Source organism: Penicillium alfredii (genome assembly GCF_028826965.1).
Source record: "Penicillium alfredii strain IBT 34128 chromosome Unknown utg000004l_segment0_segment0, whole genome shotgun sequence".
In the NCBI taxonomy this organism is placed as follows: domain Eukaryota; kingdom Fungi; phylum Ascomycota; class Eurotiomycetes; order Eurotiales; family Aspergillaceae; genus Penicillium; species Penicillium alfredii.
In genome coordinates, this window is record NW_026622701.1 from 192422 (window position 1) to 214293 (window position 21872).

A 21872-nucleotide genomic window follows, 5' to 3' on the forward strand; every position below is an offset into this window, starting at 1 on the left:
GTAAGAATCATCCCGATGATGGCTGAATTATCCGATGTCTTCGGAACCTCTGAGATAGCGGTCATTTTGCTCGACATCATCTTTATGCAAGCGTACCGTTTTAGTAATTACTATACATGTAGAGGTTGAACAGATCACGCAGAAAGTTTAGGGATCCACGCCCCTTGTATTGATTTCTTTTGGCAATATACTCTACTAGCATATGCCGAGTATCGCTTTTGTTGCTGTCTGTATCAACAATTTGGCTGCTTTAATTGCGTGATGAGGGGTGTTTAGGATTGTCTTCAGGTTGTCAACACAAATGGGTATTCGGGATACACCAGCAATGCATTGGTCATTAAACGAATGTATGAGGGTCTGAGTTTTTCAACTATCTGCGAATTCTAGCTGTATACGGCTGGCTTGGTACTCGCCAGCCCAGCGCAATGCCCGCACCGATGCCACCGCCGTGACTAGAGCCACTTCCCCCGCTAAGGGCGGAGGCGTCTGGGGGATTACCATGGTGTGCGATTGATTTGATGCAAAGAAAGTGATGCCAGAGCGGTTGTCGCCTTTTCTTCCCACCGGACGCAGTGGACTGTATATGGACTAATCTATCCCTATAAAGGGTGATGCAAGCCACCTGCCAGCTCCAACGTAATGTCACCTGGGAACTATCCGCATGCGGAAAACGGCTGCCGGGTCTACGATGACCCCTGCGAGTAGCCAAAGTTGTTGCGATGGCAGCCGGTTCATGACGTTTACCGCTATCATTCATCCAAGATGCCAGGGTGTCCGCTTGACGTGCTAAGCCTTTTTCCAGTGGCGCTGAGAGTAGTAAGACCTGAGGGCGTGGTGGATCTCCTGTCTTATCTTCTGACATGGGAACTTTGTATTCTTCGACGATGGTATGCGAAATAGATCCCCCGTAACCGTAGCTGCATGTTCCAGCGTAGCGTGGCATCTTTGAGGCTGGCCACTCCTGGGCATCTCTCACGACTTCCAGGCTCGACTGCTCCTAGTGAATGCGCGGATTGAGCTTCTCTAAATTGGCTTACGGGAGCAGAATACCCTTGTAAACCGATAGGATAGTTTTAATAAAATTCACGGCACCTGCATCGGCCTCAAGATATCCCACGTTGGGTTTTACTGAGCTAATATAGCACGGTAATTCCGATTCCTTTCCCTTTACCATATATATTTGAAATGGCAGAAACTTCTGTCGGATCTCCTAGTTAAGTGGATATAGTATAGGCCTCAACGTAGTCAACCATGATTAGATCCACGCCTGCAGATTTGAGCGATATCTAAGCAACTAATTCTTGTGTTCCCAGCGCATCTTGGGGACATCAGTGGAGGCGTCGATCTTGCCGAGGATAGTCTTCCACAGCTCTTCAGGGCTATTATTTCCACCAGCAAGTCGACAGGCCATACCCACTACCGCGACAGCGCCGTGGCAACTCTAGTTATTCAATTAGAAGATATTCTTTCTTCACTGGGCAATTTATAGGACACACGCACAAAGTCGTTGTCGTGACAGATAGACATTTTATTGAAAATAGATTACTGTTAGCTATTGCTGCCTCATATGATAGTTTATATTGAGGTCTTCACCAAACCCAACCTGTGCTTCACAATGGATCTTTATATTCGGGGCTTCCTATGGTAATCGCATTCCACACACTACCGCAACATTCCCCTTTTATCATCCGGCATATATATCTTGTTGTGGTACGGGAAGGGGGCAAATCAATCACTGCGGCATATCAAACAGTAACCTCATGAAGTAAGGGTTGAACTCCTTGGGTTACTTGACAGGTAGGGCTCTTAAATAAGTATGTGACTATTTGATCGACGTTAATTTTACCGGCTCGACCACAATACGTGTTCTTCCTGTTGATCCCCGGAGGATAATGTCTCCTGCATCTGTCACATGGAATGTCGCTAATGATCATCACCTCCCCATCATTCAAAACGTATGAAGCCATTTTTGATTGCATGGTTTCCAGAAAGATATGCAATGTTATGTATTACTTTACCGTCTGGGAGCGACAGGACTATCTCTCAGAGAGATGGCTAGTGATGAACGCGATGAGAACTCGATGATCGTATAAAGCTCCGAAGAAGAGGAACTATGTGAAGGCTATCTGAACGGGAAGGAATGGTGGAGCGGGTACTATACTCAATGAGGAAGGAGGCAGAGGTGGCCTCGATAGCCACTCAACGCTACCTAGTACTCTCACCCTTGTCTTCTCGGAGCCTCTCTTTGGGACACATGAAGGTAAGACTATGTACAGAATGGCTCCTCGCAATTTATGAATGTATCGTGGTCCATAGAAAAGCAGTTCTTGTGAAAGTGTCATCGTAAAGCTGTGTGACTGCATGCCCATTCCTCACGTCCGGCTGGGATGCAGGTGGATTTGTGAGGGAGATGATCCTAGCTGGTGTAGACTGTTCGGACGCGGTTGGTGCATATGTAGGGGTTGGTTGCCCGTGAGTATGATTTCATATACCGAGAAGACAAGGAAAGAAGATAACACTGGGATCAAAAAAAAAAAAAAAAAAAAAAAGGTAGAGAAACAGTTTGCAGACGAAGACGGGAAGGGGTTAGCATTCTGCCTTCCACATATGCAGCATGCTGTAGAAGTATTCAGAACAAGCTTCACATGAACTGTGCATCTGTATATCGACCAAAAAGGCAGTGCCAATCTCCTCCCTGCATTCGTAGGTTGGTGTGTACTGACAAAGGGGAGGGTGTGGATTATCTGCACATTGCTGTTTCAAGTAAAATGATGGAATATAAGGTTGGTGAAAACATTGTTGGAATAAGAGCTCTCCTGATCACTTGATAATTGAGATATGTGGGTCAGCTTGGTTGGCGGCGAGGTTACATGGAATATACTTGGTATGTAAGGACGCACCATGTAGTTGACATTTTGGGCGAGTGGCATAACATGCTAACAGCACATACATACGAGAAGTTCTCCAGATGACTTCCTCTTACAGAGTCAGACAGGTTCTCACTCCTCATTCCTTCTCTGTTTCATCAGTACTATATGTAAATCCTTCCCCCACAGCCCGCCAGTAGTACTATAGAATATTTTTGGGAGAGCACACCAAATTATCTCAATCCGTGATTTATCAGACGTGGTATTTCATTATCAAGAGCCATGGCGGAAATACCTGAATGGGACGGAGAAGGCAACGTCTCTGAACTTCTGAGAGGAGAAGCTGGGAAGCTCCTGAAAGACTACGCCAACATAGAACCCGAGAAGATGGAGGCTCACGTCAAGTATATCGTAAGTATTCTGATTGTCCTTCCATCACTTCAACCCCCTTTGAGATTGTGGTCTAATAGAGATAAAGGCCAAAAGTGGCTGGGATGTGATGAGGTATCCTTGTTTCCAAAAATTCGTCTTTCTCCACCTCGACCTCTCTCGTTGCCCCATCTACCAGCAGGTAATCGAGCAAACCCAGTCCGGACACTTGCTTCTGGATCTGGGGTGTGGCCTGGGACAGGATATCCGGCGTCTAGTGCAGGATGGGGCACCGGCAGAGAACCTGATTGGATTGGATGTCGTACCAGAGTATATTGATCTTGGATATCAGTTGTTCATGGACAGGTCGAAGCTGGCCTCTACATTCCTCATCCATGATTTCTTCCAGGATACGCCGGAAATGGACCGCCTGAAACATCGAGTCAAGATCATCAACTCTGGATACTTCATGCACCTGTGGAACTGGGAAATACAGCTGAATGCTGCAAAGCGCATGATCCAGCTTCTTGCACCCGTCAAAGATGCCATCATCACCGGTGTTCACTTCGGGAGCCAGTCGCCGGGCATGTGGGCTAAGGTTCCTCCTGGCCTCAGTCCCATGTTTCTCCACAATAAAGAGACATTGTCCGAACTGTGGATACAGGCTGGAAAGCAAACCCAGACTACCTGGACTATCCAGATTGTCATAGAGCACGATAAGTACTGCAGAGACATTGACCCTGATGGATGTCGGTTGAGATGGGCTCTTATGCGGCACTGAATTGAGCTCTCCACTGTAGGACAGTTCCAGGCCAAAGCAGGAGGAACTTTATTTAATTGAAATAGTACTTTTAAGACAGTGTTGGTCGTGCTTAGACCTCGCCAAATACGGGTTTGAGGAGAGTTTTGGCTTGAAAGAACCGCCCACGGGTTACCCACCGCAGGTTTCCGATCTTGAAACCCGCCCATTTAACCCAATGTTTGCATAATTTCAGTATAAATTTGATTAGTCATTGATGGAAGATAACTAACGTATCCGGTAAGCGAGCGGGTTACAGCTGAGCGGGCCCCAAAATATTTTATGCTAAAATTAAAATTCTTACTAATAATACTTTTATTATCCACGGATCAACTCTATATAACCTTATATCTCTATATTTATAATATTTATAGTGATTTTTTATTGAATATATATAAAAAATCTATATTCTAAATTATATATAAAACCTAGAAACGGTATAAATAAAGAAAATAAAAGGGGTAAACGAAAATATAAATAAAAAATAAAGATATATTATATACTACTTTCTTTTCGAGCGATAGACTTCTTAATATCTTTAAACTAATAATTAATATACTAGAAGATAAATAGGATATACTTATTATCGTAGCTAATTAGTGGTTTATCTTAAGATCGATTTAATTTATTTATAAAAGAAATACTTAATATTATAGATAAAAAATATATAATTTATATAGTCATGGGCCTTAGTATATATATTATATTTGTAACCTAAGTTAGGGCCCCGGACCTAATATTGTGTCAGAGTCTTCGACCCAAAACCCAACCCAGCCCAGGTTGGGTCCGGGTTATATAGGGTCGTGCGGAAGTCTAATAGTACACAAGGTTCGGTCTGCGTTCAAAGGATTACAGCTGCGCTTTAGAACCAATATCTTGTTTCCGGTGCTGAAGTGTTGTCTGGTTAGAACTACCAGCACTATATCAGATATCTCGGACTGATCAGTGATTAAATCTGAAGATGTCTTTGAAGGACTTACCTAAAATGCGATCATATTTCGAACCATGAAATGCCGAATGATACGAGTGGAGATGAGGTGCTCTGAGATCTAGGCCTAGACCTGAGACAAAATCTCCGTCGCCTATAAACTTTCTGGCTTCGTTCAACGTATCGGAGAAATCACTTTGTATTGTCAAACATTATTCATATTATAAAGAGGCAGAAGATCTTACAGAACTAGAGATTGCAGTGTGTCTGTCTTGGTATGTAGCTCTTTTTCAATCGTTTCTTTGAAATAGGTGGTGTCTCCGACTATGATTATAGTAAGTTAATATATACATCAAATTGTCTTTGAAGGTTTATATACAATCTTGCTCCCTTAGTAATTTCACTTCGGTTTTTCTTTCTCCACCGGCTATTCAACGATATAGTGTCAGGAACTCAATATTCTGGGTGTCAACTAATCGAATTATGACTTAGGCATCATGTGTAGCATCGTATAAACTTGTTGGCTCACTTTTCTTTGAGGCTCCGGGGGCCATTGTATATAGCATATCACTAGGACCATATATCAGAAGCTTCTTGGAGAACTTAATTTGGGAACCGATATATCCAAGAATGACTTACATCCCTTGGAGTTTAGTTATATAGTGGGAAATAGTCTTCCAAGAAACGCGAGATTACCCCAACTAAAATCAGTAGAGAACCTGGAAGGAAGCGTTGAGTGAAGCGCACACGATATAAATACACTCGATTGGCTATTGGCATAGTCGGAGAATGCATTTTACGTTATTGAATCCCTAGAAAGCGGGATTTTATACCAATTAAGTATCGGGTAGTGGAAATACCCGTAATCTGTAGGAAGTGGAGAAATCTTGTGGGTGTTGACCGCAATAGTAATTTAAAATTGACGAGGATGCGACAAACTAAATTTATAAAATGGTCCTATGAACTGTACATATGAGTTGTTGGGCTGGGTGTGGATTGTTCGCCCCCAAGGTCTGCTCCAAAAATGGCCTGAAAGCGCATGTATCAGCGCTGAAATCAACCTGGGATTGAGTCCCTTGGCAGCCCAGAACATTTGTTGGACGGGAAGAAACTTGGTCGGACGCGACAGCGGCGTAGTGATTCTAGACAATCCATCAGGAACCTGTGGATCTGACTGGTCTTTCAAGAAGTGACCTTACACCTCGATCACATTCTCCTTTCAAAAGTATGTTTTAGGCAAGAGATACAGCTTTATGCAGCCTAGTCCCTTGCTCAAGATATGGTTGAATATTTTGGATCAGTAGATCAAGGAAAGACCTCTACTTTATCCATGAATACTATCTCTCGAATTTCCCAAGGAAACCAACGGCTTCTAGTTAGGCCTGAAGACATAATTTATTGACGTCTCTATTTTCGTAGCTGATAAGCTGATTTAGCCAACTTCTCATACTCAATGATTATCCGCCCAAGCCTGTTGATTTTTCTTTGTCGAATAAATCTGTTAGCGATCTCTGGGGAAAGGAGAACTGTGGGGTTGATGCCCAAATATCAACTTACAGATCTCTTTCTATATTCTCATTTATAAGATATAGCTCCATTTTTGCAACCCCGGATTGAAGCCAGTTGGGGTGAATCACAACCCGGTGGATTCAGAGTCTTGAGCATAGGAAATTTGTTCCCTGGCATTTTGTGAAGCGCAGAGTTCAGTTCTTGCATCGTCATCGGTTCTTCACAAAGGCTTCGTTGGAGAATTCTGAGAAAGTACTCATGTTTCGTGAAGTCGTATGCAACTTGTAAACGCTTTCTCATAGTAGCTGAATTCTGCTCTCTGAAATCCTCAGGGGGTATGAATAACATTCTTGACTCAGGTGGTAACGCCAGCCTAAGAAGGGCTTTCCCAATATTGGAAACATCATCTGCGAAGGCTTCCTGCTTTTCACATTCCCGGTCTAGAAGGTTGTCGAGGTGAGTTTGGGGATTTCTAGTTCAGCTGAGTTCGGCCTTACCTGGTCTTTCTGTAAAGTCAACTGCCTTATCCCAATCGATGATTCTCCAATCGTTTGTCTTATCGGTCCTCATCAGATTCCTTTCAGCAGCATCCCGCTGAGCAATCCCAAGTTTGTGAGCATAAGACAACCCATCTGTCCATTGTTGGAACATAATAAGGGGGTCAAACTCCAGAGGGGCAGGACTATGAACCAGAGTCAATAAAGACTCCTCCAACCTTTCCATAATGACGAGAGAATGGAAGTCCATCTTTTTTGTGTGAAAGTTCTTAAGTGAATACTGAAAAGCCTTATACACTTCAGGTATAATACTTTTAGTCCCTTTCGGCGTTTGTAGCTTTTCCATCACACGCACACTATCGAACGCTAAACTGCCCTTTGCAGTTTTTGCAACCACCCCACCCCGGAATGTGTCATCTCGAAGTCGCCTTCCCTCCCACTTTGGGTTTTCAAGATCCGTGCCTACTCGGCGTGGCGCTTTGAATGTCAATATTGAGGCTTCGAATATATCACCGTCGGACCCTCCGCCCAATCTTGGGCCAAGTGAGACTATTCCACATGGCAAGCCATTTTTGCTAGTGCCAAATCCATAAATCTGCTTGCCATTTGGATGACTGCCTATATGCCATCCAGCCACTCGGATATCTGAACAGGTCTTCCCCTGGGCGGGAGATCTCTTTGCTCTTTGTAGGATGGATTTGAAGGGGCTGGATGAAGAGGGGCCCAATGCTGGAGGCAAGTCGGGAATAGGACCAGCGTAGACACAGTTTGCCAAGACCAAGCAGAGATATCCAAGTTTCAACATGACCAGGAAACCCAGGGTCTGACTATCCTTTTTCGGGGACATTGTAGCCTTGATTGTGGGAGATAATGGTGGAATCGATGGACCAGAGCGGGGGCAAGGCAGCAAGGTATAGGGCCTGGAGGCACGAAGAGGAATTGATTGGAGAGACCGCAATCGGTGGCAAGACCGAGGGATCGTGGCCCGTAGGAGGCGTAATGACAAGCCACAAACCTGACGGACCAGAGAGAAGATTGATTGACACTTCAAAGATTGAATGATGGATGCTTGATGAGTTGCTCATCAAGAGAGAAAAGACAATATAGACGGTCTGCTTTTACTCTGATCATGAACCTGGGAATATACCTAGGTAAAATATGATCCATTCTGAGGGGTTGAGGTACAAGATAGGATTGGCTTGCCCGGCAGGATTGGTTTGCCCGACAGGAATCGTTTCAGCTGAGCGGATTGCCAGATTTGATTACCAGGGGGCTCGGCGCCCCCTGGACCCCTACCCATGAGGGGGCCGCCGATATAAGTTGCAGAAAAGAGCGCTGTATCCACGTACTTGAAATCATTTTTATCTATGGCTCTAAAGCAAAGCTTTATCTATGCATTCATTGGTTGATGTACCGGCTGGCGCTTTAAGTGGCGGTTTGGCTGGCGCTTTAGGTGTTGGTTTGTCTGGCGATTTGGGGTATAACGCGGTTTACACTTCGGATGTAGCGCGGTTTGCCGCGAGTCTAGCCCAATGTAGTATAGCGCAAACATATATGGACCAACAATATTACACACTCTTTTTCTGTTACGGACTAGTGTAAGCTCAAATCGCTTAAACCGACCTCATTGTAGGGCGGAGGATTCGTGGGCGTCGCCGGCCACAACGCCCATGGAGACGACAACTTACATGCTTTTTGGCATTGCTGTTCGACATGTAAAGTCTACTATTTACCTTCCATTGAAAATGGGAATTGTCGTCTTTGGTGTGTTCAGAAACTGAAATTTCTTCTCGACTATAGTATCACGCATATCTCAGTGCCGGGCACCCAGTCAAGGGGCCCAAAATTTGAGCTTATTTTTAGGCCCCCGTCGACTCGCTTAATCGACCGGGGCCTAAACAAGGGTATTGATAGGGGCACCCCAAAACGCTTATGTAATATATTTTTTTTAATCTCTTTTCTAATCACATGATCCTCTCATCCTAACCACTAAAAACAGATTACCCTATTTGGCAATAGGGCAACTTCGACATGTATGCCCAATTTCGCCGCAATTCGAACACTTTGGGGGCGCCTTCCTTTTCTTGATTGGTCTAGCCCCCTCGCTCCTATCTGACATCTGCGTAGATTGCCTTTTTGGGAAAGCAGCAGGCAGAATTCGGGGATTTAGCAGTGGCTGCCAGGCGATATCAGATGAATCTTCAACCCTAATTCGCTAGAATGGATGAATATCAGCCAATAGGATTGCTTCTTTTTTGCGAGCAAATCAGCAATTCGATACTTGCATAGTAACCCCATAGTACTCGTCCAATAATTAGTGTATATACCAAGCGGGGCCTCTAGGGTAGCCCTACTAGCGTAGATTCGCTGCATATCAAACTAGCAGGGTAATAGTAGAGCAGAAAAAGTGATGAAGCAGAAGATAGAGTATATAAAGTATATGGTTGCTATAGTGATGAAAGTAGATGAAAAAAAAAGATTATATAAGCCAAAATCCATATTACATAAGAAAATGTAGTGCCAATAGCGAAAATCCTGTAGTGCCCCTATCAATGCCCCTTCCGTTAGTTAGGAATAGCTTCATATCTCACTATCTCTGTAGACCCTTTGTAGGAAGATAATAGAGATAGCTCTATAATAGGATATATTGTGGCTTCTTTAGGGGGAAAATAGTACTAGTATATAATATAATATAGTAGAGGGCTAGATCGGCGTAGTATTTCTGTTTTTAGTTAACTAGATAATATTATAGCTAACGCGGGTTAATATAAATATAAAGGGTTAGATAAAGCGGTTACCTCCGGCGAATAAAAAAGGTAGTATATTAGGTTAAAAGATAATACGTAACCGATAAGTAGGCCTAAGAAAGAAAAGAGGAGAAAAGGGAAGAGAAGAGAAAATATATCAATAAAGAGGAGAGGACTAGACTTCCGCATAACCCAACTTGGGTCGAAGATCTCGACCCAAAACCCAATGCCAAGAACCCAACAATAAAGTTTATTGTATAATTATACATAAAAGCGCCAAGACCTTCCTAATTAGGCCTATTTATACATACTTATGTATAGATTTAGGTCGAAAATGGGTTATTGGGTTCTTGGCAATGCCAAGATTAGGTCGAAAGTTGGGTTTTGCGGAAGTCTAGAGAGGACGATATATATTTTATAGATAGGATGGCAGATTTATAGGGCGGTAAACCGAACCGGAGACAAAGAGAAGGGTGCCATACCTAAACAGGAAGGGGGATACGGAACCCGGCAGGCGGTCGGAGGTGGCAGAGCAGCGGTGCAATAGGCGCCGTTTCCGGCGCCCCGTTCACCGTGTCAACTAATACTACACATAATACTAAACAGCGTTAGTAAGTGAAAAGACCAATATAAACCCTAGAGGTCCTTCCTATATAAAATATAGAAGCTACGATCTAAATATAGCTTAACGTTCTTTTTACCCCTAACTAGTTATAGGATAAGGTCTAGATACTAGACTTTTAAGGCCAACTTGACTATATTCCTAAAATTTAGATAGAGAATAGGGACTAATAACTAAAACCCTCTTTAATAGCTACTAAAGGTAATAAAAGATAAGATCTATAATTAAGAGCTATTTTTTAGACCTTAACGATTAGCGGTAAACTTGGACTCTATACAAAGCTTCGAGGATTGTCACTGGGACTATTCCCATTGCTGGCCCGAGTTGAGAAAAAGAACGGGAGATCTCCACTCAGTGGATCTCGGCCAGAACATCGATGTCGAGTTGGTCTACTCTGTTGAGCAAAGAGTGTCGGATCGGGTTAAGGCGAGAGAGAGCTGCAGAGGCGCATGCTAATAGTTTCTGTCGATCCCGGAAATAGGTTCCCCACGAACCACGCTCTTCTCCCTCTTGCTCCTTTGATGCAATATATCTTTCACCTTGGTCGCACGTCTTGAAAAGAATTGGTCTGACTTTGGAAGTATATATTTTCTCCAGCATCACTCACGTACACGCGCCCCTCGAGAAAACGCGCTATTAGGAATCGGGCGGTTTGACTAGAATGAGAGCCAAGGGTATTGCGATTAACCCCAAGCCTCTCACACCTTGGCAGCCCCAATCCCACCTTTGCCCTTTTTTTTTTTCTCCCCTTCGCACCCTTGTCCCACACTGCCACCGCTAGTTTGGATCAGTCTTTGAACCCTCTCTACCAGAGTTTCTGGCAGTCGCACACCTTCCTGCAATCGAGTGACACCTGGATAATTACAGCCTTGCGACAGAGAATGCGCTAGTTGCGGGGCGATAAGAACTGACACAGATCCTGAAACCGATGCGCCTCAATCAGGGGCCGCTCCCCAGCGACCAAGAACTCTTCCAGAAAATGGGCAAACACAATGTGGATGTTGCAGTGCAGGCAGCACCCATCAAGTTCTCCCGCTATCAGTCGGTGCGGAATGCCTTCAGCCCGCCCCGCGATGCCGAAGACAGGGATGGGTTGAATGCCTCGCCCGCGCCAGTGGGCGCGGGTAATGATTTGAATCAACCAAAGCCCTCGATCGCGAGAAGCATGTCTCGGTACCGGCGCAATCGGCCCTCTGCCAATAGCACTTCCTCAACAGTTCCTCCCATGTCCTCGAAAACGAATCCTACGCGATCAATGTCAACACCTCAGTTGCCAGGTCCAGCACGACAGATTCCCCAGGACAGATACCAAGATCAAGGGTTGGTGGAGCAGTTTGAACTCCTGGGAATGAACCCAACAGGGATGGCGCAGGGAGAGCAGGAGAGGGAGAGACACCGGCGACATGCAGCGGAACAATTGACCGGAGAGTCCCAGCCATCTCGATCAATTCCCGGGCGGTCCAACACTTCAGAGAATGTGTCGCAGTACGAGACAAGACAGGAGGGGCGTCGCCGAGTCGACACCAACGAGACTCAGGCCTCCGCCAATGAGGCCAATCGCAAGTCCTTCCTACAAAACCTCAAACTCCCACGAACCAAAGAAAGCTCCATGCAACACACCACCCCCAAGTACATCGAAGTCGGTGGAGGTGGCATCGTACCCGGCATTGATGCGCCCGTTTCCGCTGTCAACGCTGGAGAGCGGCGAGTCGTTGTGCAGCATGGAGAGACCTCGGTGGAACTTCCTGTTACACCATCAACGCAGGTCCAAGATTTGTTGCTGGCTGCTACGGAACACCTCTCCAAGGACATTGACCCCGAGAAGTTTATTTTACTGGAGTCCTTCCGAAAACTTGGCTTGCAACGGTCGCTGCGCCGCTATGAGTATGTTCGGGATGTCATGAACTCCTGGAGCCAGGACAGCGATAACCATTTGGTTGTTATTCCCCCATCCAGCATAGACGCTCTGGAACAACTCGATGCGCAGCACGTTCCGAGCGAGCAGCCTGCTGAAGCCACTGTTCATCTCTACTACTCCCAGCGCCCCGGCAAGTGGGATAAGCGTTTTGTGACGCTGCGCGCCGATGGGCAAGTGACGATCTCCAAAAAGGAAAATGGCAAGGATCAGACCAATATCTGTCATTTGTCCGACTTTGACATCTACTCGCCCAGCGCGCGGGTCATGGCCAAAGACATCAAGCCGCCCAAGAAAATCTGTTTTGCGATTAAAAGCCAACAGAAATCCTCCATGTTTCTTTCCACCGAGAATTTTGTGCACTTCTTTACCACCAACGACAAATCTATCGCGGATAACTGGTACCGCGTGGCTCAGAAGTGGCGAAGCTGGTATTTGGTCAACAAGCTAGGAGCGCTGCAGAAGACGGAGACAGAGGCCTCGCTGCCCAAGCGGTCTCTAACTCACAGAAGCATCTGTCGGCCGAGAAAAAGGTCGAATGAAGTGGCAAAGTCAGACTGGAAAACGGGCGACGCGGAAACCCTGATGCCTGTACGAGGGTCCATGGACCAGCAGCGGCCCACAAGCACCAAGGACCTCTTCACACGAAAGAAGACCTTACGTGAACATGCACCTCCACCTAATTCGTTCCCCAGGACGTTGGCAATCGACACGAGCATCGCCGAGCAGAGCGTGGAGAAAGGGACTTTGGTGCAGGGGGTCTCGCCCGAAGAAGTGGAGGCAGCCACATTTGCTCCTACAGGACTTCTAGGTCGAACCTATACCCAGCGTCAACACGCTATGCGCGAGCGCGAGGAGAAAGAAAAGCAAGCCAAGCAGGACCCCTTCGCAACGCATGGCCTACTGGACTCCCCCTCAATGCACTCGATTCCCCAACCTTCGGGCTCCCAGAACAGCCGAAGCAACATGATGACATATGCCCCCGAGGGATTCCTCAGCCGTGCCTCGTCTATCCACCAGAAAAACAAGCCTCTCGTTGATTTGACGCCCGTCTTCCATGAGCCACCGCAACACACGCGTAAGGGCCGAGGCGTCACCGTCGAGCCTGGCATGCCTCTCATTGATGCCGCCACGGGCCCCGACCTTATGCCGGAATCAATGGCCATTCCACCAGCGACTGCCTGGCGACGTCCAGCCGCCGATATACCGCCCCAGGCTCGGTCGCGGTCCAACACCGTCCGCAGCATGCACAACAGCGTGCGCCACGCGTCGCAGTCGCAAAAAGCCTCCACTTCCACCCCCAGCTCGCCAAACAACCCATTTATCCCGAATAGTCTACTGGCATGCTCCTCTCGGGTATCTAGCAGTCAATGCAGAACGTACACAGGGCACGGAGTGGCCACGGGCGACCGCAGCGCAACGCGGCCCATGCTGGATATGTCGCCGGACAATCCTTTCGCGGAGGGGAGTCTGCTCCGGCAATTGTGATAGCTTGATTGCATTATGATGACCAATTTACGATTTTACGGTGTGCACTCACGCTTGGGGCGACAGACGAAAATATTTGTCCTTCTTTTGGTCCATAGTTGGACTAGCACTCTGCGATTATAGGATCAGGTTCTATGGCAATGCGAAGTCTTTGTCTTCTACGCCTCAAGATCGGATGCTATGATTGGAGTGTGCTTTATGTTAGAGATACCCATTCATGTTGAATAGCAATACGTCGTGTTTACTTCTTGTACAGCTGAACAGATTTACCTTGCTCATAGTCTGCTACAAGCTTGCTATTACTGTTTAAGCTGTAGTAGCGAAATAAATATAGGTCAAGAGCTATTAAGGACTAGTAGATGTGGTTTTAGTCCAAGTTGAATTGTTATAAGATTTAGCCTCTAATTTACTACGTAGTTGCATCCATGGATAGACTATGCCCTACAGCCCGGGTCCATAGTAAAGTGTCAGGGTCTTCCAAGATCGTCGCGGGAGAGATGACAGTCCCGTGGGGCATGCTGCCAATTCCATAGAACTGAGATTGAACCATTCCCAGAATGACCAATTCTAGTTGTAGCCATGACGATGGTTGTTCAACTGACAGCTCGCCCCGTGCCCAGCATAACTCACTCCAGTTCATCCCTTGATTCGACGCGATCTATATTCCTCCATCACCACCGCCACACTCGTTATTCCCATCCCAGTCACTCGTTGATTTCTAACCCTTCCATCATGGACCTAAGCCGGTTCCGTTCAACAAAATTCTCCAAGGACCCTGCCACGACGAGCGACAGCGCCAGTCACGATGTCTCGCCTGAGAGACAGCCGAGCGGGTGGTCGCTGCGCAAGAAGCTGATTTTTGCGGCGGCAGTCACGGCGGCAGCTGTCATCGCTGTTGTCATCGGCGCTGTTGTCGGCGTCAAGGTCAACCGGTACCCGGACTATACGCCGCTGAACTACCGGCTGGTCGATACGTATCAGGGGAAGTCTTTCTTTGATAAGTTTGATTATTTTTCTGCCGAGGATCCTACCCACGGGTTTGTTGTGTACGTATTTTCTTTCCTCTTTCTATAGAGTCCAGGTTGGTGCATAAACTGACTGCTACCAGCTACGTCGACTCGATAACCGCACAGGATTTCAACCTGACGCACGCCAGCGACAGCTCCGCGGTACTGCGCGTGGACGCATCAACCCCCAACGCAATCGTGGGCCGCAACTCCGTGCGCATCGAGTCCAAGGCAACGTACGACACGGGCCTGTTCATGTTCGACATCGTGCACACGCCGTACGGGTGCGGTACCTGGCCCGCGCTCTGGCTCACAGACGGCTACAACTGGCCGGAGAACGGCGAGATCGACGTGCTGGAATCGACCAACGGCGGCAGCCACGGCAACGAAATCACGCTGCACTCGACCGACGGCTGCAACATGGATGTCAAGCGCAAGCTGACGGGCGAGGCCGTGTTCCAGTCGTGCGACAACTCCACGCACGGCAACGCCGGCTGCGGCGTTATCGGCCATCCGACCACGTACGGCGAGGCCATGAACGCCAATGGCGGCGGCGTCTATGCGCTTGAGCTCCGCGCTGCGGGTGTGCGGGCGTGGTTCTTCCCGCGCGACGCTCTCCCGGCCGATATTGCCAGCGAGGACCGCATCCCGGATCCCTCGTCTTGGGGTACGGCGCTGGCCGATTTCCCGAGCACCAAGTGTGATATCGGCTCGCACTTCCGCAACCAGAGCATCATCGCCAATATCGCTCTGTGTGGTGAGCTCGCCGCTTTGCCACAGTACTATGATCACATGTACAATTGCCCGGCGACCTGTCCCGAATTTGTCGCTGAGAATCCCGATGCCTTTGAGGAGGCCTATTGGGAGTTTAGGAGCTTCAAGGTGTACCAGGCTACTTGATCTTTTTCTTTTCTTGTTGATGAATAATGGGTACTTCGCTTATATGACGTTGAGGTGCTGTGACGGTGAGGGACTGATCTAGCTTGGACATGTCTGTTGGCTCTCCTGATTTCTTTTTGTCTTGCTTTGATTGGCTCAATATTGTGGATTGGCGTTATGGATACATGACTAGATGGCCGCTATGTTCATGGCCCTGATGATCGATAGTATACAGGGATGCGACTATACTCGGAGGTCGCTTGCTTGCTCCTTTGTTCTTACTGAATATCGCAGAATGCACTGATAGCTCAAATGTCTGTGAATGAACACTTGTACCAGCTGTCCTCGGGCACAGAGATTCCTGTGATCGGCAAACTGTGTCAGCGAGTTCGTGAATTCGGGCGAAAAGCCCACTTCTTTTGTAGTTCGCATACATTCCCCGACCCGACTATCCACCTGCGTAGATCCTGCTGGATTAGCCTGACTCTGCTTCGAGTCAGGTATGGTATATCCCCGACAGGAAGATAGAAATTGCAAGATCGATCTGGGGGCGCAAATCCAAGTGAATTCACCGATATTTATTATTTATTGGGGAACTATCCCCTGTCCCTAGTGAGACCCTGTCTTGCTTCAGTCACTGTACTTGCGCCCCCCCCCCCCTCACGATGCTGCTCACAATCCGGGGAGGCGTGGTGCTTCTCCTATATTTCATTGTACAGTATTTCCTCCGCCGACTCTTCACCCGGATCCGGTATGAAATAGGCGTCTACCGTTATGGGTGCAAGCATCCGCCAACGCTGCGGCCTTGGGACCCGATCTTCAATATCGACAGCATCATCACGAACCTGAAAGCGCGAGTCGAGCACCGGGTCATGAAGCTCGACCCAGCTAATTTCCAGAAGTATGGGCACACAGTCCAAAACCCGTTCTTCGGCCGAGGCGCCATCCAAACCACCAGCATCGAGAACTACCAGGCGATGATGTCAACAAAGGGCAACAACGACTTCATCGCAGCACGCAACTGGGCCATGAAACCCATGGCCGGCCTGGGGATCATCGACACGGACGGCAGCGCATGGGCGTACCACCGCGCCATGGCCAAGGCGATGTTCACGTGGGCGCAGATCAACGACCCGGCCAGTTTCGGGGTGCACTTTGAACGCATGATGGGGATGCTGCCGCGGGACGAGTCCACCGTGGATGTGCGGCAGATCTTTGATAAGATGAACATGGATGCGCAGTCGGAGTTCTGTTTCGGGGAGTCTGTCGGAGCGCTGTCGGAGGACGATGAGGAACCGCGCAGATTCATGAAGGAGCTGGGGAATGCCATGTTCGGCGCGGGCAAGCGCCTGTTTGCGGGGCACTGGTCGTGGTTCATCCAGGATAAGTCGTACTGGGAATCGTGCCAGTTTGTGCGAACGTTCATCTCGCGGTTGATTGACCGGGCTCTGGAGCGTGAGAAGAACAAGGACATCGATAGCGAAAAGACGCACCGCGTTCTCGTCTATGAGTATGCGCGCGCAGCCAAGACGCGGGAAGAGCTCGTCGATATGCTGTTCTGCCTGTTCATGCCGGGCAAGGACACGCCGGGGACCTTGCTCGGCCATATCCTGTTCGCCTGCGCGCGGAACCCACACGTCTGGGCTAAGCTGCGCAAAAAGGTCTCGGCGCACAAGGTCACATTATCTCCGACCTGACCATCTCGAAACTGCAGTCTCTGGAGTACCTGCAAGCCGTCATCAACGAAACGCTTCGTCTCTACCCAGTCCTCGACCAAACGGCGCGCACCTCGCAAACGGGTCTCACGCTGCCGCGCGGCGGTGGTCCGACGGGCTCGTCGCCGATTTACCTGTTGCCCAACACGATGATCGTCGTGAATTTCTGGTGCATGAATTGCTGCGAGGATCTGTATGGGGCCGATGCGCATCTCTATCGCCCCGAGCGGTGGGAGGAAAACCTCGAGCTGCCCAAGGGCTTTAGTCCGTTTGGGCTCGGTCCCAGGAACTGTCCCAGACAGAACCTGGCACTCTTTTGGATCGGGTATAGTCTGTGTGGCCTGGTACAGCGGATTGCGAGTGTTGAGAATAGGGATCCGGTCGAGGAGTTTGTCGAGGATATTGCGCTGACGCATGGGAGTTTGAATGGGGTGAAGGTTGGGTTGAAGTTTGAATAAGTCAGCCATCACTTACAGTTAGATTTTATAGATCTTGCGGGTTAAGGTCCGTAAATTCCTACAATGTCATAGAATGTCACTTTTTTTTTATACACATCAGATTAGATGAGGCAGTATATTTCCGAATTATCCAGAACCACGGGGACGGCGACGCGCAGAGCAACACCTTTTATATAAAACAGGATAAAAAAATCACTAAAACTTAACAATCCCGTTATCGTTCGCGCGTCGACCGAATCGTCGACTGCCGATGCACGAGATTGCCATTCGACGCCTGCGGCATATACCAGTCCTGGGTATCCAGCCCCGAGGACTGAGCAGCATCGGTGCGTGATTGCGAGAATGTGCGTGATTGCGACCGACCCAGAGACCCACCTCCACTGAGATTCGAGGTGCGTCGGCGCATGCGACGCTCCCCTTCCTCAGCCTCATGCCGGTTCAACGCATCCGAGGGTAAAAGCACGGCGCGATCCAGCGCGTACGGTAGACCACGGTGGCGGCCACGAATCTGCATGGCGATAATCACCAGCTTGGAGATCACGTTGAACTGGCCTGAGAACGAGGTGTTGACCCCCGGGTATCCAAACGAAAGACCCACCGTGCCGTAGGCTGACACCACTTCAAACAACACATTGAACAGCTGGAAGGAGTAGTCGTTCTGCGCCTCTAGCCGGCTACCCTCTGCAATGGCAATGACAAACAGCCCCAAGAAGACATACCACAGATCAAAACTCAGCTGGCGTCGCAAGTGAGCGCCGATATAGGTGGGTGCCGTTTGGGTGTCCTCCTCGTCGTCTTCATCCCCATAACTGTAGATACCAAGGCTCTTCTCTTCGTAAACGTTTGTCCGGCGCATGGAAATGGCGATCGGGAACACCGAGATGTACATCATGATCAAGTACGAAACTTGGATGGCCGGATGGAGGTCCGACAGGCTGACCACTCCGAAACCAGCAGTTCGTGTGGCCGCCGCTTGGAAGAACCCATCCAAAACTCGAATGCCGGGTGGCAGTGCTGTCACGGTGGGATCATTGAGCTACAACAGAGTCAGCTTGATCATAGCAAAGCAAGAAAAGAAAAGAAACAGTACTCACGTCCAAAATAATGAAGAATATAACATCGACTCCGTTCATGACCACCAAAATCGCAAACAGCCACCAACTAGCGTTGCGAGGGAACAACAAGGTAAAGCATCGACGAGGATGATCCAGTAAGAACTTCAACTCTTCCCATAGGGCAGTGCCCTGGCGCGCAAATTTCGACAGAACCCAAATAATCAACCGTAGCATACAAGGAAACCCAGTATTTCCGATAATGATCAAAAATGCCAGCAGCAGCAGCGGGAACACTGCCGTCTGGAAAGAGTTCATCGAGTCTGGGGTCAGCGTGAAGCCCAGGTCATTGAAGGCAGAGGCAGAGGTGAATATCCCCCACCAAGGCCGGCCAATGCCGTCTTCTTTGACGATGTTGCCCCATCGAGGCACCGTCATGATCCAACCAATCATGCTGATCATGCCAATGACATGAAACCCAACATAGTAAGAGATCAGCACCACCGCCAGGGTCTTCAGGGCACGGTATTCAATACCGCCCAGTTCATCCCGCTGTTCTTCGGTCAGATCGACGAAATTTGAATTGCGAGCCACCGTCGCATTCCAGCTGAGATACGGCTGGGTTGAAAGTTCCCGCTCTTGGGTTAGGGACCGGAAGAACCCCCGCACAGTATTCCTCGTGGCTGTCGGACCGAGGGTGGTATCAGCGCCATCTTTGGTTTCGCGGACAGTGGGCCGTGTATCCAGGCGAGGGAAGGTGTTTCCGCGTGTACGTGTTCGTGCAATTTCGGGTTCGTTAATGGTGATATGGGGCCCTTCGAGGGGGCCAAGCTGGTCGGGCTCTTCCGAGTGCATGGAGTCCTGGCGTTTGGCACGAGGACTGGGCGGTTGAGCCTGCTCATTGCCGTCCTCTTTTCCTTCTTCCTCTAAATCCTCAGGCACTCCACCACGATCGTACTCGCGCGGACTGGGAATTCGCAGTGCGCCTTTGCTCTTCCGCTGGTTTTCCAAGAATGCGATGTGGGTCTCTGGACTCAACTGAGTCGGCACTCGCAAACTACCCAGTCCGAATCGACGTTCGGTGCCAGATGGCGCATCCTCCGAGCTGGAATGGCCACTGGTTTCTTGGCCGGCAGGTGATTCGCTTTCCGAGTTTCCCTGGTCGGCGGCCTTACTGGCCGGATCCGTGATGCGATTTTCGCGAGCATCCCCGGTATTGGTCCGCAGCACCACAATCGGCCTGCCACCCACCCCAAGCTCTGCACGATTGAGATCCTGGCTTTCCTTGTCCTCGCTGATGGTCTCCATGCGGGATCGCGTGGGGCGCAAGGCTCGCGCGTCGCGAACCACATGCTGAAAGCGTTTCTCGAACCAATATAATCTAATAAACACCAGCGCGCTGTGGATGAAGATTGGGGTACACAGAATTGTAATGATGTACAGCACAATCTGTTGGTACAGCCGAAGTTGGTTGAGATCGACGGTGTTCAGCCCACTTTGGGTGGCGGCGCCGGCCGCCTGGAAGAGGGCATCGATGTAGGAAATGTCGTTGCCGGGATAAACGATGACGGAGCCGACGAGAGCCCAGGAGATGATGTAGGTATAGTGGAGGAAGATGAAATTCAGGTGAAGCTGGTTCAGCAGCGGAATGCGCGCCTTGGCGGCTTTGACCTGGCGCCAAAACGACGAGAACATCTTGGCTGGAGGCTTTCGCCGTCCCCAGGAGACCTCCTGAGCAGACGGAGTCGCCGGGTCAGGGAAATCCTGGAAAGAGGGGAATTTTTCGGTCCTGCATGATAATAAAGATTAGCCACCGGACGCACCGACCGCATGGGTGACATACATATCCTGTCGATCGCTACCCTGCACAAAGGAGCACGAGGGCTAGCCGCGTGGCATGGAGCCGAGAATTAATACTGAGATCCGGGACATGGTGAGAAATCAAGGAATGGGCGAGATAGATAAAAGGAGAGAATTGAAGGATTTGGGGACAAGAGAAGCTCCCAAGCAGAAGTGGATCGAGCGAAGAAAAAATACACTGCGACCGGGGGGAACGGGCGCAAACGGTAACTTACCCGCTGCCAAAAACGTGCTGATCGTTTTTTTTCTTTCTCTTTTCAATTTTCCCCGTGCGGTTTTTTATTTTTTTATGTTTTGCTTTTAATTTGCACTTCTCTGTATTATTTACATCTTCTTCTGATCTCTACGTATTCATGTTTCTTCCTCCATCTCCCCGAACGTATCTGCCAACGGTGCAATTCCAAACAAGCTTTGGCGAGACTCGAGATCCACATTCAGATCCCGCCTGCATGCACGTCCATAGTGGCGGTGCATTGCACGAATCACCCGAGATGAGCTTGGATATCAAACGCTCAAGAGTCACAGGTCCACTTTCATTCCCGGCTAAGCGGTGGCCCGTCCCTAGACTCCTGGGGTCTTAAGGCTGGACTCGATCGCAATGCCAATGGTGTGATTGGCCCAGAATGCATTCCTCATGATTACGGCCCCGAGATCCGGCTGGGCAGCTCTACAGGAAGTGCTTCGAGGCGCATAAACCGGAATGGCGCCCTTGGGGTTGCTCAATTGAACGCGATGGTAGCAGGGGCATTCCACAAGGACTACTCTACAAGAATGTCGACATCTCTGCCCAGACGCGGGCATAACAAACCGAGGCAAAGAAGCAGATGCAAAGGGCATTCCTCGTCGGTGCTCCCATATAGCATGCTCAAGGGATTCAAGTACAAAATACATATCCAATCACGTCCGAATGGCCAAGACATGCGAGATATGAGGTTATCCATGCATACACCGCTATCCGGCCAGCTGATAGATCCATCCCCTGGTCCCGAGGAGAAAGAAATGCAGACGCTTGCTGCAGGACATGCATTTGATATGCTGTAATGTTAGTACCGACGACACATGTGCTTCTATCAAGCGCTATCGACATCCAATTGCACTGCTGTAATCGGTGTACAATGTGTCGGTAAATGTCTACTTTGATAAGGGTGATGCACAAGGCC

General features: G+C 48.9%; 8 protein-coding genes across 8 annotated transcripts; 4 read left to right on the top strand and 4 right to left on the bottom strand.

The window, feature by feature from the left end:
- Nucleotides 1-366: 366 nt before the first annotated feature.
- On the bottom strand, nt 367-943 carry NUU61_001706 (polyketide synthase; the record flags this gene model as incomplete). Its single annotated transcript, XM_056652288.1, has 2 exons — nt 367-486; nt 647-943. The coding sequence occupies 2 exons, from the start codon at nt 941-943 to the stop codon at nt 367-369; spliced, it is 417 nt and encodes a 138-aa protein (XP_056513355.1).
- Nucleotides 944-972: 29 nt separating this feature from the next.
- On the bottom strand, nt 973-1174 carry NUU61_001707 (uncharacterized protein; the record flags this gene model as incomplete). The annotated part of the gene is given in 2 exon segments (XM_056652289.1): nt 973-1021; nt 1038-1174. The coding sequence occupies 2 exon segments, from the start codon at nt 1172-1174 to the stop codon at nt 973-975; spliced, it is 186 nt and encodes a 61-aa protein (XP_056513356.1).
- A 120-nt stretch (nt 1175-1294) lies between these two features.
- On the bottom strand, nt 1295-1527 carry NUU61_001708 (uncharacterized protein; the record flags this gene model as incomplete). Its single annotated transcript, XM_056652290.1, has 2 exons — nt 1295-1441; nt 1501-1527. 2 exons carry the CDS (start codon nt 1525-1527, stop codon nt 1295-1297), a joined length of 174 nt encoding a protein of 57 aa, XP_056513357.1.
- Nucleotides 1528-3149: 1622 nt separating this feature from the next.
- Nucleotides 3150-4017, top strand: NUU61_001709 (uncharacterized protein; the record flags this gene model as incomplete). The annotated part of the gene is made up of 2 exons (XM_056652291.1): nt 3150-3278; nt 3346-4017. 2 exons carry the CDS (start codon nt 3150-3152, stop codon nt 4015-4017), a joined length of 801 nt encoding a protein of 266 aa, XP_056513358.1.
- A 7249-nt stretch (nt 4018-11266) lies between these two features.
- On the top strand, nt 11267-13741 carry NUU61_001710 (uncharacterized protein; the record flags this gene model as incomplete). Its single annotated transcript, XM_056652292.1, has 1 exon — nt 11267-13741. The coding sequence occupies one exon, from the start codon at nt 11267-11269 to the stop codon at nt 13739-13741; it is 2475 nt and encodes an 824-aa protein (XP_056513359.1).
- A 732-nt stretch (nt 13742-14473) lies between these two features.
- Nucleotides 14474-15648, top strand: NUU61_001711 (glycoside hydrolase family 16 protein; the record flags this gene model as incomplete). Its single annotated transcript, XM_056652293.1, has 2 exons — nt 14474-14787; nt 14850-15648. The coding sequence occupies 2 exons, from the start codon at nt 14474-14476 to the stop codon at nt 15646-15648; spliced, it is 1113 nt and encodes a 370-aa protein (XP_056513360.1).
- A 644-nt stretch (nt 15649-16292) lies between these two features.
- Nucleotides 16293-17800, top strand: NUU61_001712 (cytochrome P450; the record flags this gene model as incomplete). The annotated part of the gene is made up of 2 exons (XM_056652294.1): nt 16293-17303; nt 17342-17800. The coding sequence occupies 2 exons, from the start codon at nt 16293-16295 to the stop codon at nt 17798-17800; spliced, it is 1470 nt and encodes a 489-aa protein (XP_056513361.1).
- A 214-nt stretch (nt 17801-18014) lies between these two features.
- Nucleotides 18015-20784, bottom strand: NUU61_001713 (potassium ion transporter; the record flags this gene model as incomplete). Its single annotated transcript, XM_056652295.1, has 4 exons — nt 18015-18836; nt 18895-20641; nt 20696-20715; nt 20770-20784. 4 exons carry the CDS (start codon nt 20782-20784, stop codon nt 18015-18017), a joined length of 2604 nt encoding a protein of 867 aa, XP_056513362.1.
- Between the last annotated feature and the right edge of the window lie 1088 nt (nt 20785-21872).